Source organism: Morchella sextelata (genome assembly GCF_020137385.1).
Source record: "Morchella sextelata strain SCLS chromosome Unknown scls_40, whole genome shotgun sequence".
Classification (NCBI taxonomy): domain Eukaryota; kingdom Fungi; phylum Ascomycota; class Pezizomycetes; order Pezizales; family Morchellaceae; genus Morchella; species Morchella sextelata.
The window spans coordinates 6,914-23,409 of NW_025408655.1; the positions used below are offsets into that span (position 1 = coordinate 6,914).

The 16,496-nt window shown below is 44.4% G+C and overlaps 2 protein-coding genes across 2 annotated transcripts; both read left to right on the forward strand.

Moving 5' to 3' along the window:
* Positions 1–333: 333 nt before the first annotated feature.
* Positions 334–2,708, forward strand: H6S33_010509 (uncharacterized protein; the record flags this gene model as incomplete). The annotated part of the gene is made up of 3 exons (XM_044841947.1): positions 334–745; positions 865–2,445; positions 2,509–2,708. 3 exons carry the CDS (start codon positions 334–336, stop codon positions 2,706–2,708), a joined length of 2,193 nt encoding a protein of 730 aa, XP_044687387.1.
* Positions 2,709–7,414: 4,706 nt separating this feature from the next.
* H6S33_010510 (uncharacterized protein) lies at positions 7,415–8,760 on the forward strand (the record flags this gene model as incomplete). Its single annotated transcript, XM_044841948.1, has 4 exons — positions 7,415–7,612; positions 7,681–8,132; positions 8,199–8,387; positions 8,469–8,760. 4 exons carry the CDS (start codon positions 7,415–7,417, stop codon positions 8,758–8,760), a joined length of 1,131 nt encoding a protein of 376 aa, XP_044687388.1.
* Positions 8,761–16,496: the final 7,736 nt, after the last annotated feature.

Genomic DNA, 16,496 nt, shown 5'->3' on the forward strand with positions numbered 1-16,496 from the left:
AGCCTACACCAAGAGGCAACACATCTAACTACTACTTAACAACTACGTACCGAAAATAACTAACTCCGGCCGCGCCAACGCCTACTATTCCACAGTAGTCTACTATTCTAATACCGCCACCTAATACTATTGTTATCCAAAGCTCAACAATAACTCGTCTTGCGTGGACAATCCAACGTTTCTGTCAATTAGGGATATAAATATATAAGCTGTTCAATTAATATCCAAAATTTTCTCAGCTTCACCACGTTACCCTACGAGAGTTATTATAATTTTAATTCGCAAGTCAGCACCATTCCGTCATCACTTCCTCCGTCGACCCGCTCGCCGGGCATGTCGACAACACCCCCCCGGATACATGCTCCTACGGATTGGTCGACAAATTCTACGCCCATGTCTGCCGACCGCGATACTCGGGAAGTCTTTCTTGGCCCAACCACCCAAGAGACCGACGAATTCTACGCATATCAGCGCGATAATCCTGGAAAGGACAAGTCGGAATATCTAACATGGTTTGAGAACAAGTTTGGGAAGGAAATCGAGCTTCGACGCCGCCGCTCTGACCAACCGTCCGATCTCGAATATATGGTAATCAAGAAACGATCCAAGTACCGTGAGCGGATCGGGTTGGAAAGCGAAAAACTATTGGCGTACTATGAAGCCAATCCGAAGAAAACATACCGTGAGCTCGCCGCTTGGTTTCAAAAACAGTTCGGCAAGGAAATTGACATAACTGCAATTTCTCGTATGTGTGCGAGTAATGATCATGTTCCCCCAAATTCCCAAGAATCGAGTCGGCGACAATTTTCTTTTTGGGGGGGGGTATAGGCTGGGCTAACTGGTTTTTTCTTTTTCTTGTTATAGGTGCCTTGAAACGAAATCGAAATTCGGCCGATGCCAATGGCGCCGATAGCCCTCCTGACACAGGCCCCGGAGGAGGACCCCCACCGGCAAAGAGAGGGCGCCGCTCATATGGTTCCGCCAACGCGAGTGCATCATCTGCCGGCGGGCCGCCGCAATCGTCAATGCCCACGTTTTCCGTTGACATATCCAACAGACCGCATGCGGAGAGCGAAGGACACACCCCGAAATCCCGACCTGAGACCCCGCAAATCCCCACCGAGATTGCTCCGTTTCCTGACAGGATGGTACTCCAGCAGCAACAGCAACAGCAGCAGCAGCAACAGCAACAGCAGCAACAACAGCACCAGCAGCATCTTCAGCAGCAGCAGCAGCAACATCAGCAGCAACAGCAGCATCACCATGATGGTGGTGGACAGCTCAAGATGGAGCACAAGCCACAAAACTCCCAACCGGCGGTATATCCCACTAGGATACGTCCGGCAATTCCGCAAGAGTCTACTCCACTTCCACAGGCCGCTGCACACCCGCAAACACCCATGTGGAATCCCGTAAACCCGCCGCCGTCCAATTTCGCTGCCAAGGGGGGGAAGATCGCGGCGAAGTCCGAGCGTCCGAGCACTGTTGTTGCACCACAAGGCTCGCACAACAACAGTAGCAACGGCAAGGAATCTCAGCCACAAATCTCACCAGCCAGACCCAACAACCCGCCTCCAAGGGTCCTGCGCAGCAACAGCTTAACCAAGGGCTCGGCACCACCACCACAACAGCATCCTCCTCCACCACCACCACCCCCTCCCCCTCCTCCCCCTCCACAACAAATTATCCCTGCGATGAATGGCAACATTCCGCCCCCAGCGGAACCATCCGAATTCCGTCATCCCATCCAGCGGCATCAAGGAGAGGACGAAATGAATCTAGAACAGCTCAGGACACGTCTCACAGACGTGGTCAACCGCAAGGCCCAGCTTCAGGACGAAATGAGGGCCTTGGAGCAGGAGATTACCAACAACGAAAAGACGATCCATATGAGACAATACGATATGGAGGTTCGCAGGTTCCAAGAGGTCGAAGTTAGTTTTAGGGCAGAAATCAATAGGTTGCAAGCCGATTACGAGGACCTAAAAGCGTGGAATTCAGAGATTTCTCGTGGAAATCTCCAGTTGCAGACAATCAAGAATCAACTTGAGGCCGACAACGTCAGGCTCCAGGAGGATAATCATGCCATGGCTGCTGAAATACAGGCACTGAGCGCAAAATTAGAGGCAATGCGTGAGAGGGTGGGTGCCCAGGAAGCACGTCGTAGCCGGTCCGCCACTCCTCCCACCAGACAGGAACCCGCCATGAAGGCTGAGATGGATGCGTGGCTCGTATCAAAGTTCTCTAAGGAGGCGGAAAATGAGGGAGAACTCAAGCGCCTTGCTGAGAGTTTGGCCCAGGCCAGTTGGAAGGAGCTTGAGGGAGGCGTTCAAAAGTTGTTGGACATCGTGAAGGAGATGGGGGCAGAAAGGCAAAGACGACAAGACCAATGGTCATCTGGTATTTTCTTAAACGGCACAGCCCCAGCTGCAAAGATCGATGGAGGTAGGATAGAATAGCCTTTTAAGCCACTACGGCATTTCGATCACAGTTCTAACATTCTTTCAGAAAAACAAATGACGCCTCCAGCTTCTACCCACTGCGTCACCGACGAGACATCGGCTTCGCCACCTCCGCTCGGAGAACGGGAGACCGACCCGAACCCGAGACACGAATCTCACCCCAATTCCCCCGAACTCAAAACCGCATCCGACGCAGCAGCAAAGGCAGAGACCGACCCATCGGCAGATGTGGAAATGAGAGATTGATCTTCAAATCCTTTAAAATAGGATGTAGATTATAACTCAGAAAAACCCAACTGTCCATAATTCTAGAATCCCCCACTATATATAGGCCCAGGCCTCCAAACGAGAAACCAAAGATACGAATCCACTATGTCCCAGGTTTCAGGGTTGTTCTATCATATATCTATCCCATTGTACTTATTGTTATTTGGTGTTTAGTACTTCACTTCTTGTTGATCGTGTTCTGGATGGCTTCTTCCTTTTGTTTTCACCCGCGTTTTATACTCTCGTTTACATACCTCTTTCCTTCTTAATTTTGTTTTATGCTTCATTTTTTTTTTTTTTTTTTTTGACCGAAATTGGGGATTGAATGATGATCTGGCGCACTACGGGCTCGTTTTTGTTAAATTCTTTTGATTGTTTTATTATACCTGCATTTTGTCTCACTCTATCTGCATACCACCGTTTTTTTCCTATTCGTACATTCGTTTCATTCGCGCTGCGCTCGTCAAGCGTGAAGATGTGAGCATTGAAGACCTACTTTCTTTCGTTTTTGCATAGGGGGTCGTTTTTTTTTCGGTTTTTTTTTTCTTTTTTTTTTTTTTTTGTGGGGGGCTTGGGTTACGTTTCAAGGTTCATAAAGGGTGTAATTATAGTATGCATGGTCTGAATATCGAAAGAAAAAAAGATTTAATTGTTGGCATAGTACAGACATGCTTAAATCATTTGCGGAATCCATTGATCTTGAACCAAACCCAGCCGGGGCTTGCATGGCAGTGGTAATGGCCAAGCCCCAATTGCATTAACAGTGATGAAGAAAACATGTGAATATTCACCTAATTGGATCAATGGAAGAGAACTCTAGTGGGGCCAATAAATTCTTAGGATAGGCTACACCAGTCCTTGTTGCCGTTGGACGTGGTGAGCGACGAAGGTAGGTCCAATAGGCAGCCCTAGCCACTTTGTATCTGGCTGGCTTCGGGGTTTATTTTGACACGGCTGTTTATAACCAGAGAGCTCGCCCTATATTTCTGCCTTACCGTCCAAGCCATGTTAAAGTCCAACCCAAGTACCTAGCACGCACAACCAAACCTCCGACATGTTTGCGTGCACATGTGATTTTCATTACATCTTTCCTCCAATCTTCTGCTTTGGTTTCTGTATCATGTATGGATTACGGGCAGCTCGTCGTTTTCAGACGTTTATACTTTATAGTCAATCGTACCATACATGTACACACATATATATCACTGCCCCCCACGTCTATCTCGATAGGTAGCAAGAATAAACACGCATTAATAGATAACGGCAATCCTCTGGAAGAATTGAAACACGGGTTGAAAATTCCATTGGTAGCACCGTCGACACCGATCTCATCAGTGATCTTTTCGCTACCTGGGTTCACGATCACAGAGATTTGACATTCCTAGATATGTACTGCAGACGGGAAAAGAAAACCGGGGATTCTACTGAAACCGCTCAGGGGTATTTTTGGGCTATAGCTACAGATACCGAAAAAAATCGAACGAGTTTGCTACCGCATCTGGCAGGATGCCGTGAGACTGAGGTAATTGCGTACCGTGATATTCACACAGATAGTAGAATCGGCTCAATTCGGTATTCTTAAGAATGCTGGGTCACTACGGCACGAATAGTATTGCCGTTTCTCATACCGATAGCGGACCGGGGGCGCGTTACGTATACGGATGCCGATAGAAAGCAGATATTATGAAATCTTACAAAACGACTTCGACATCGTGAAGTCATTACTTTCGTCCAATGTCTCAACCGACAACTCAGCAGCTATGGGACTAACCCATCCGAGCTACCCAACCGTATTGAAAAATCTTGGAATTGCCTCTCTCAGGCTAAAGGTCACAACATATGATTAGCTAAATGTCTCTAGATTTGAAATCAATAAATATGGGAAGTGTTAACGCTTATAGGAAAGAATCCCGTTATATACTAGCTCTCTTTCAATGTCCTAAGATTTATTTTATTTTATTTTTGAGCCTCATCAATCATCACTCGCTTACAGGAGAACCGGTTAAGGATGGCCGCTTTGAGTGGGAATAATTGCGCGATACAGATAATTTGCATGGAGAGTTGGTATCCCTTGAAGAAGTACCTTCCTGAAGAAGGCTTCAAAGCTTCTCGAACCTGTTCTGGTTACCCGAGGAAGGATTCCTGGCTGTACGGACCTGATATTTTTCTTCCTCTGATGATGGTGCGCCCTAATTGATGCTTAGAGTAAGTGCACATGTACATGTATGTGCGCATTTCCACACGCCATTCCGGTGCTTATTACTGTGGGACGCTATTGAATTGTACATACATACTTATTCCTCAGGGTAAGGGCCTGAAAATGCAGGTATCGGTGCACGGATTATTCGCTGAAAAATACGACCGTTTTGGTACATATAGTGAAGACTTGTTAAAATGGCGGTTTTTATGCCAGGATAATGTTATTGCCTAGCGCCTGTGCGCCGAGACCCATTCTTGTTTCTCATCCCGGGAAACGAGTAAATGCTACAATTTGTAGTAATTTAAGTGGTGCACTTGACACCTATTGCTTCTTCCGTTAGAAATTTAACCCAATTATGTAGATCAGTGCCAATAAGCCTGTGTACCTATATACTGGTTTCTCGGCCGCCCCGAAGCCTATGGTAACAGTATGTACGTTGCATTCGAACGCCGAGGTTGAAGGCTAATCTTTCAGGAATATTAATACAACTCTATACTATAACATAGGCCTCATTTGTGTCAAAAATGCCTGTTCCCGGGATTCCATTCGCCGGTTCTTGTATCGTAATCGGAATATGTATGCATCACAGAGCTAGTGGTAAGAAGCCAATCAGATCTTGACGGAGTAGGAATTGCTATGTAAAGGGTAAATATATTGAGAGACTTACATAAGTGGGGAATATACTGTGGGGTGATCTTTACTTCTTAGTACCGGAGATGTGTGAAAGCTCCAATGGACAGTAAGTAATAGTTTAGGTGTATACGTATACTAGGATCAACATGGTTCTAAGTAGAGTGACATGCACTCCCCGTTTCCACAAGAAATCCCGCGGATACTCGAGTGGGGAGCTGACGGCAAAGGCCGTTGTGGGGACGTTGCCAGTGCCAGTGCCAGGCTGCCAGGCTGCCAGGCTGCCATGCTGCCATACTGATGCCATGCTGCCGCACAGAGGCTATGGTACTCGGACTTCGACTCGGATTAAACAGGAGCCTATTGACATGATCAAACCTTGGAAATTGTACTACACTCAGATTTCTGCCAGCATTCACGAGGGCGAAATGTCGCACTCGTTTCAAAGGACAAAAAGGGGGCGTGAAAACAGAAAAGCACCGTACATACTCTAGGAGATTCACTCAACCGCGGCGCCGATTATGCCGAACCATTTCTCCGGTGGCCCGAGTTTTTTTTTTTTATAGCTTGAGCTGAGCTCTGTAGAACAGCTCGAACCTATTAGGGTAGTAGATCTATAGGGAGGTCATCGTACAGCTGCATTGGCATTGGAAGGAACCTGTGCAGCCGTTGAACCTGAAAAACTCAAGAACGTTGAACATCAGCTTCTCCAGCGTCGATCGAATGGGAATATGTTTCAAGGGAAGTCCACGCGGAAGATGAGCCTACATACATCCATCCTAAACAAGCTCTCACTAGGGATTCCACGTGAGACCAAGCTTCCGACACGTGGGCTAATGACAGGTATCAGGCATAGACTCAACGCTAAGTATAAATGGAAATAGTCTAGAACTTGTAGCGGCGAGAAGTAGTTTTGCGAGCGGTGTGAAGAGTGAGAGATACCGCAAAACCTCGAGAAATTCGCTAGCTCCGTCCAGGGATTATCTCTCGAGTGATTGGTTGGATGGCATCGATCTACGTCAGATGTTTCCCATAGAAGTAATTTTGATCTCACGGAGCTAGCAAATTCTTCGAGTTTTTACGGTAACTCTAGACATACGCTTATGTATACTATACATGTACTTAATTCAGGTAATTAAGGGGATAGAGGTAGAGTCTGGGTGAGAATAGTGATTTATAACCCATGTGAAGTTGTTTTATGGGTATTGCAATTCATATGAACTGCCGTTTACCGGTCATGTGTCATAGAAGATCACTCGGAATATCATTACACATTTCTCGGCCCACCGGTCCCAGAGTGTAAAGTCGGCAACCTCCGAGCATGGTGGATCACCCGCGAGGTCCATCTTTGTTCGGCGAACGTCTCACAATTTATTGGCAGGGTTACCATCTTATTACATCCCGATGGACACCCCACCAATAACAGGTTCCGGAAGTGCGCACGTTTAGCCACTTGAAGGAAACTAGCCATTCATAGATAGACATTAAGGTATTGGATGTTAAGAAGTTGATTCGTGACACGTCCTCAAGGTTAGTTGCCCTTTAAAGCTTTTGTTTACAATATACAGTCACAAAGTTCTTCACCATTTCAATGGCCAGCACCGAACGCGTCTCAAGCAGAATGTCATTCCAATTGGGTCAGCTCACAATCACACATTCCCTAGGTCTGATGCATGTACTCCTCCTACCCCTGTTTATATCGCCAGGAGCTTCTATCAGCTCCGACTGGTTTGCGCCCAACTCAACACAAGTAAACAACGTGACCTTCGCTGTGTCTGGCAATGGTACAAACGGGTTCATATACAACTCTTCTTATACATCTGACGAAGCATATGGGGTATATAATTATTGCAACATGCCGCATGTTCGGGCGAGGGAGTACCTGGTCCCGGATAGCCAGTACAGACTGGAGTATGTAGAGGTCATCCAAAGGCACCACAAGAGAACCCCGTACCAGAGTAATACATTTCCGGTGGAAGATATTGAGTGGAATTGTGGAGACACAAGACAGTTTTATTATGGCGAGCCTATGGATGGATTTGAGGCCGCGAAGGTTTATGTGGGTCACAGCTAGCCGGTTTTAATAGTTGAAGGGTTTTTTGCTGACTTGAAGTCTACTAGTGTGATAACTACGAGGACCCTTTAAACCCCCTACGGAAACGGGGCTATCAGGGTACATGCCAATTCCCACAAATCACCAAAGACGGTCTCGATGACTCGTATACTCACGGAAAGGACCTCCACGACGTCTATCATAAACTACTCAAATTCCTTCCTGCAAAATATGATGAAACAACAGTCTTCCGAGCGACCAGTAATGTGATCACGTCACAGGTTGCAGGAGCTTTAATCAAGGGAATGTTCGGCTCGTCTGATAAAGTTCCTGTGCTTCAGCAATATGACACCATAGACTCTCTTCGTCCTGGTTACTCTTGTCCGTACGCGGATAGTATCCATAGTGGCTATCAGGGAAGTAATATAAATTGGACTGAACACTTAAAGCTGAGTCAGTGGCTTTTCGATGGGCTCGATGCAGTATCAGGTGTTAATCCTAATGATAGTGAATGGCACTCGTAAGATCCACCTTTCCATATCAGATATTTATCTACTATCTACTCACTGATATATGTACTTTCAAGTTGGTACGATCATTATTTCGACAATCTTTCCTCCCGTCTCTGCCACTCAAAACCGCTCCCATGCTCAGTCACTTCCCCGAGCAAATGCATAAGCCATGAAATGGCAGATAGCGTCTTTCGCATCGCCCAATATGAATACTCCTACATCTTCCGCGACACCCCCCGATCGCTCGAATATGCAAGAACCAAGTACGGTCTCTATCTCCACGAGCTTTCGGCCCGTCTGCAGCAGCACCTCGATGGTACCAAAGGCTCAAAGGTTAAATATAGACACAATATAGGTCATGACGGTTCTATATCGCTGCTACTGGGAGCATTACAGATTAGTGAGATGGTCTGGCCCGGAATGGGGTCTGAGGTTATATTCGAGCTCTATTCGAGCTCGATTCTAGATGCCGGTCTCAACAAGAAGTGGTACATGAGGGTGCTGTGGGGTGGGAAGGTCATGCACTCATCGGCGATGGGAGAGGTTAATATGATTCCCGTGGAAGAGTTTATGGGGTATCTACGTGATTTAGTAGGGGACAGTGGGGCTTATGTGCGCGAGAAGTGCGGGATTTAGGGAGATTCAAAATTTTGTTGGATGGAGGGCCACAATACTAGTGGTGAGTAGTAAATGCTAAATTCATAATTACTTAATAATTGTGACATGGTGTGGAGGTAGATTGTCACAGAGTTGGAGACTTTCTTTAATTAGCAATAAATATTAGGCACAGAATATCCCGACACGTATGTACCTATAGCCTGATCATAAATGGTCGCTACCAAGTGTGGGGGCCCGCTTATCGCTCATGCATGCATGGGGACGTGCACCCAAAATCCAAAAATCTTCGGCAATATAACTCTAGATCACATATATCATACATTAAGCAACTTTGAGGGAAAAGGCTTGTGTAAAGTGGGAATCCGGTCGTCGTAAGATTTTATCATGTGATTACAAGAGCTTATTAGATTGGTTTGTATTGTAGAGTACTGGCAAAACACACACTTATCTTACTCCCATGCCTTATCGTAATTGATTTTAGGTCCAATATGCTTTTTTTTTTCAACTGACGTGACCGTGTACACGAGTACATGCAATCTCTATACCGAGGACTTTAGGGATAGTCCGTGGAGTAGCTTACATGTAGTGTTTGGTGAAACTTAACTGTGGCTGATATTGATCACATATAGTCTTCATGTATTCGGCCTGTTGGCATATGTAAACGCTTTTGAAAAAGATGGTACTACCTGACTTGGTGCAACCTATATTTGGTGGAATGAGGGTGATATGATAGTAAAAGGAATATGCATTTTAGAGGGTAAAGAGGATGTCTAAAAGGAGGGGGATTATAGTATCTGGCATTAGAATAGATCTACACGCAGGTTAATATAGATATGTATGTAGTATGTAATGGTATCTAGATCTATTCTTGAGTGCTCGGACACCAATATTTACTGGTCTGATATCTAGACCGTGACTTGTAAATCTAATAATAAAAGAATTGTGAGAAAGTTGTTATTTCAAGGTTTTCTACGTGTGACCCGTGTGATATATCATCGGTAATCTTAGCATTAACTTCATTGACTGACGTACCCGGATTAAGTTTCTAAACCGTCTTCACATGTCGAAGTCACAAATATCAATATTTGATCCCTCAATACATACAGCGTTTTGCAGAGCTGTCGATCAGTGTGCAGGTACTCATTGATGCATCATGATCTCATAGGAACAATATATTCTGTTGATCCTACAGGCATAATTTTAGAGAAAAACTTGTTCGTCGATGAGCTGCCCTTGCCAGCCATGCATGGCTTTGAAATGAACCCGGGGAAGTTCGCGGATGGGATTTCCCAGCCGTTGGTTTTCGTGACTGAGAGGATTCTTCATTGGGCTAGTACACACATTGAACATAAGCCTCTAATATCGCCAAAGGATAGTCAAATTTTATCTAATAGAATGATGAAAAGTATACGTATACGTCACTGCGCGAAACCTTTCACTATAAACACGTGCACCCAATCACCATTTCCCCTAGCAATTATCAAGAAAGCCAGTTCCAACAATATCAAGAAGAGAATTTCAAGCCTAGGAACTCACTGCTCAGATCGCGTATTTCTCAGTTGCAGAGAAACTGCCTTGTGCAGTAATATATGTGTGGACAATAACACAGGTAAAGGTCTTAATAGATATAGATCGACTGTACGTATCATGTACGAAGCTAGCGTTATATATAACTCAAGTACTGGAAATAGATTTATATATAATCAATCAAGGCCTAGGAATAACTATAGTGTGAATTTTCAAAAGTCCCTAGACTGTGTAAAAGGCAAAAGGAAATGGTGTTTATACTATATATTAATTAATTACGTTATACATTTAATGTCAAACTCAATGCATTGATAAGCCCTGGTACCTAAATTTAAAGGCCACTGGATATTTGATAACGGACAAAATTAAAACAGTCTAAAATAAGATAAGGTTGATCCTAGCTGCTGAATTACGTGCATGTCTATAATCAAGATGGTTGACTACTTATATGTACTCAAAGTCATTGGGTCAGGAATTCGTGGGACAGAAGCCCTATGGTCATGAGTATCAGATCGTATTAAGAGTTCTTATCAATTTCTGTTTATAGATCCAACCGAGATTCCAACTATTCTACAGTGCCTCAGGTACGGGCCGACTATCTAATAGGGGAGTGTTTAGATGTGTTCGTAGAAGATGGCACACAAAATATATAGAAGGCGAGGCCCCGTCTTGAGTTTATTCTGTCTCCTGAGTTAATATTACTTGGATTCGACGTCAGCATCAAGTTTAGTTGATATATCGAGGTATTTTACAACTTTCAACTAAAGATCGTGATCGTATTACCCGATCATGATCATTAGAAATATTTGATTACAGTCCGTATAATGCGAGAACGTTCTTAATTTGTAGACATCAAATGTCCTTAGCAAAGTTACCTCCGGGTTGCATACAATTAATGAAGTAATCAATCAATCAATCAATCCTTGGCGAAGAGTGATAAATAACGAGTGATAATTCATGACCTAACATTTTCTGATTGATTGATTGATAATTCATTTAATTTAAACTTTTTTCTAGTTTATTGAACGAGACAATTTACTTATTCATATCTATAAGAATCATGGTTTAACCTGAAAAGCGACTAACTCAATAAAGCTAACCGTCAACATTGTGATGTGGTCTATGTATATGGGGCGGTAAATGTGTCAAAAATTATTTTACCACCGGTGGTGAAAATAATACCAGTATTTATACCCTATAATGCTAATTTTCATGATAAAAGCACAGACCTTTTGGCCAAAAGGGGCCATATAATGCCAATATATATGAAAATTGTCCACCGGTGGGGAATCTCACCATCGGTGGCGGTATTTCACCACCGGTGGGAAATTTTCATAAGTTTTGGCATTAATGATTGAACATTTACTTATTTAGTATAGCGCAGCATAAAGACCGAAACTCAGTGTTTATACCGGTGGAAATGTACTAATGTAGGATAGCGTGCAGATACAATGACTGAAATTCAGTGCTTATACCACCGGTGGTAAATAATTTACTACCGTTGGTAAAATTACTTTTGACACATTTACCGCTCCATATATGTAGACTGACTGTTGCTCATCTAGATTATCGACGCTGACTATAAGAGAATCTAACTGGGGGAAATTGTTAATGGAGGTTTATGGTCATGGAGTAGTTGATGGTGGGAACAACATCGTTAATAGCTAGCTATCTACATGGCGTTCGTATCAAATTAAGTAAATGCTGGCGGCGGAATGAAACTTTCGGGTGCTGCCACTCAAATGAATAAATAAGAGTCCAGCAACTAAAAAAAATGCATAAAAGGTTTTTTATCACATCGACTGGTGAAAGAAAATTGCGCCCCGAGGTTAGAACTGGAAATAGCAAAATGCCTAACCCGTCGAATCATTTATCTTTTAAACCACTTAATGCTGATCTTTTCGATGGGGACCAAAAGCTACTGTATTTGGGCAATTACCATATTTCTTTCACCATATAGCTCTATAGATCTATATAGATCATCTAGCCATCCTGACTTTTGTCCCCACGAAAAAAAGACCTGAATTGTCTTAATAATTCATGGGATACATAAATGTTAAGATATGAATTACTGATTATCTTTCCTTGTTTCTACACTTTCTTTCTCCTTTAGCCTTCACAAAAAGCTGTTATATGCAGGGCCCCTCTTCTTTCCGTACTCTTTATTTTTACGGGGAAATAATTTCCCCAGCCGTTAAAGTACATACCTGTAGTTGCTTATAAGAAACATTTTACCGTCTATTGGTTAGTTTGCCATTATTGAGATATAATCATTGACCTTGGTAATAGAACCTGATGAATATTAATAAAAAAACATATGAAAATGAGTCTAGAACCTAAATCCCACCAACACGAGGAGCCGGCATGAGAGTATATTGCAGTATATAAATACTGCTTTGCGAATACCACCCTATCCGCTCTATTTTTGTCTTGTATCCGTCAATAGGGCTGGGTAGTGTATTGCGTACAATAACCAAAGTTTCGGTTCTGGAACACACATACATCTCCAAAAACCTTTCAACGAGCCACGATGAAAACGAAATCCGCAAAAGCCGGTTATTTCGGCGGAACCATAGATCCTATATTGCATAAATCGAAACTTTATGCAACCCCAAGGCCTAGATCCGCCTCAATTGGTGTACCGTAAATTACCGCTTAGAATTTAGCTGTACATACACAACTAGCCCTATTTAGATAGGTACTCTACAAAAGGGACAGTTGCAGAAATATACAGGATCGATAAACTCGGCAGAACGGCAGCAATTGCGCGATACAACTGTCCTTGATACCTCATACAGGGACCGGAACTACCGGAAAACATAACAGTGCCATATTAGCCCAGAATAACGCTTGGATATGCCGGCCTATGGATGTACTAAGCCAGGCAGCTTAGTGCGTGACGTCGTGACAGTAGTGAGGCCGCCCGACCAGACCGCAGGTTGTTTATTTCTGGATTGCTAGTAAAAAAGTGAGGGAGGCGGCTTCCTATTGTACTGTAGAGGCCCCTACACTTTGCGTGATCGTTATAATAAGGTTTGTAGATTACATATGGATAACTGAGCTGAAAGTGCACTTCGACACATGCAACTATCCAGCCGGCCGGACGTCCGGACAATCCGTTGATGCCGCCATGTCTGCATACCCGAAGGGGTACGAAATTAAGATTTTATGGCACCCGATTTCGGAACTTGACGTGCTAGCTTCGATTCGAGAACCTGCCTTGTTTAGGTCTGGGAAATACTTGACCTAAGGTGACATCGTATGACCCAAGCATCTCTTTTAGCGTTATTGCCCTTTATCACACCAAAAAAACAGCACTTTGGGTACTTTTTGGTGCAAACGGCGCTAGCGAATTTATCGAGTATTTGCGGTACCTATTAGGATTCGGAGTTCGATACTCAAAGCTGTCGACATTTCTGCACCCCGCTTCGCGCGGCGGGCTGCAGCCATATCACGGTTAGCAACATGCTGGTTGCAACTCATTCCACTCTAGTGAGGTCTCAATAGTTGTCATTTTGAGCCATTTTCTGTGTCGCGATCCATTGTCTGGAGTTGAAGACACTTTAAGCATAAAATATAGTAATAAGTGTTCCGACTTCTTGAATCCTAATGTGATGATGCATGATGGTATCAATAAAGCACTGTACGTACGCATGAAACCATCACATCGGAACCCGTGATACTGGCGTATAAATGCACAGTTCAATGGCTGGCGGTGAAGGTGTTCAACTGGAATTTCTAATGTTACACCAGCGCATAAATTGTCTAAACAAAGTACCGAAATGTTTGCCGCGCATGATTTGGATTAAGATATCGCTTCCAATAGTTGACGGAGCAATTGCTCCGTAGTTGAAAACCGCGCGGACATAGAGTACATGGAGCGTATGGGTAGTTAGGTGGAAGGAGGCTGCGCACTCATTCCTGCCGCTGTAGAATTGAAGTTTGATGGATTTATTGGAAGTGGTAGAGCCAAAGCTGAATGGAATCTACCTATTAATAAATGAGTATTTCGCCATCGGATAGAGCCACGTGAATTTAAGCATATTGATTGCATGTAGGGATGATACGGGATAGGTTAAGGCAAGGCAATCATTCGATCAGGGTGAAGCTTTGCCACCTTGTGCAACTCATCCTCGTGGGAAATGCACGTCTGTTGTCATCTTTGATATCCTTATCGTGCCTTTGATGGAACATTGGTTTACTGTGGGTAAACATTGTTATGAGTACGCACATACATCTAGATTGGGGGATCCAGGTCAATGTTCCAACCAGAATCATCCTAGTGAAGCGGCCTCAGTGCCATCCCAGGTCCAGTCGGGCCAAAACGCATTGAGACCCTTCCTTTGTTTCTGTCTAGAGTATCAGATCACATCACTGAGGTCTTAGACACTCGACCCCGCTACAAACATTGATATTATTACCTACATGTAGTATTGATAGTGGTGATGTCATTGGTAGTGACATGGTTGCTATGCTTTTGAACGCGGGCACCTGCCGCGCAGTAGGTACTGCAATCAAATTCAGAAAGCTCTTCAACAGTTCAATATCAGTAGGGCGCGGGCTTCCACCCGCGCTCGCTAATTTGATTCCAAATATTGTCACGGCTAGACTTGCAGCTAGAAGTTAGCAAAGGGAAAACGTGACGAGAAAATTTCAAATCCCACTGAGAAGAGAAGCTTCAGATCAACCCAACTAGAGTACTAACCGGTCACCTGCGCCCCGAACTCCATACCTAGGGTTTTAAGGACTGGTGCGATCGCTTAAGGAAGTTATGACCAACTAAGATCGACCAAGAAAAAAGGGACGGAACTCTCCGTCGCACAAGATCTTTAACATGCCCTCTAGACCATGTTGGGCAGGGATCTTGAAGATCTCTAATAAGCTGCATGGACAGCACGATGCTGTGGAGATACGTTTTTTGCGAAGATGTATGTAGTCGCCACTGAGGCTGTGACAGTGACCCCTTCAAACAACTTTGGAACTGCTCTTCTTTTGTCAATAGGCGATAGAGCAGATGGTGGTGGTGGTGGCGTTTAGAGAAATGTTTTCTTTTTGTGTGTTTGAAGGTTGGCTCCTGTACCTACAACGGCGTAGAGATACATCCTATCCTGGTGATATCACTCGTTTCCTGTGTGGCCATGCATGCACTTCCAAGTCTTCTGCTTTTCGTGAGGAGTATGTATGAAGTTACCACACACAAACCTAAGTTGTCAACCAAGGAAGGGTAGATTGGAACAAGAAAATTGCGTACCGCTTGAGGGCCTCAACTCTTGGACCAGATTGGTGTGGACCAGATTGGTGTTAGAGCACAAGTCTTTATCTGTTTTGAACATAACTCTGGAAATTCCTCATCTGACACGCTACTATGATTGGATATGCGGAATATATTTTCAGTGGATCCAACGCAGGGATGGTCAATGCGGAAGAGCGGCCATCAAAAGACTTGCTTGGGTAGAGCCATGTCGATGTGGAAAGGAGGTATATTACCAAACGTCCCAAACGATCAATATGATTCCACTCTTCCGTAGTTGTCCCTTCATCAATTCAATTACTTGCCTTGCTTGGTTTGAGTCTAAAGAAGGGGGTTAAAAAAATTCCAGGTTCCTGGATGGAGTGAGTGACTGCTCAGTTCTTGGTATTTTGATAGGATTCAGTGATCTCTTTCTCTTCCTTTTCATCCCTCCTCCTCACCCACACTCACTCATCTCAAGCGCGCACTTCGCTCTCACTGGCTGTGTAGCATCCACTCCTTTACCTTTTCGCTCACTCGTTCATTGATTTACCACCCTACCCCACCCCACCACCAAACCAACCTCCTCTTGTTCCTCCTCCTCCACTTCACCCCTCCAGGCCCTTGAACCCTGGCCTTACCTACCAGTCGTCACCACGCGTCTCGTTGTCACATCCAGCTGTATCGCCGCGTTGTTGCGCATCATCCATCATCATCTGGATCTCTTCCAGTCAGGGCTGTGCCTATCTTCCACTTAGCCTCCCTTGCAGAGTGACCCTTTTTTTGCCTGATTCGTTACCACAACCCGACTTCTCGGTTACTAGCGAAAGAGACAACCCCCCTGCTAGCTACAATAATCTAAGTAAATAAATAAACCTGTCGTCACCCAAGGGGTCTACTTTTTCTGCCTAGAGACCCAACTTTTCCAAATCGAATCAAACAGGTTATCGGACACTCCTGTGTGTTGATCACCCTACAACCGGTACCTGGTTTCAGT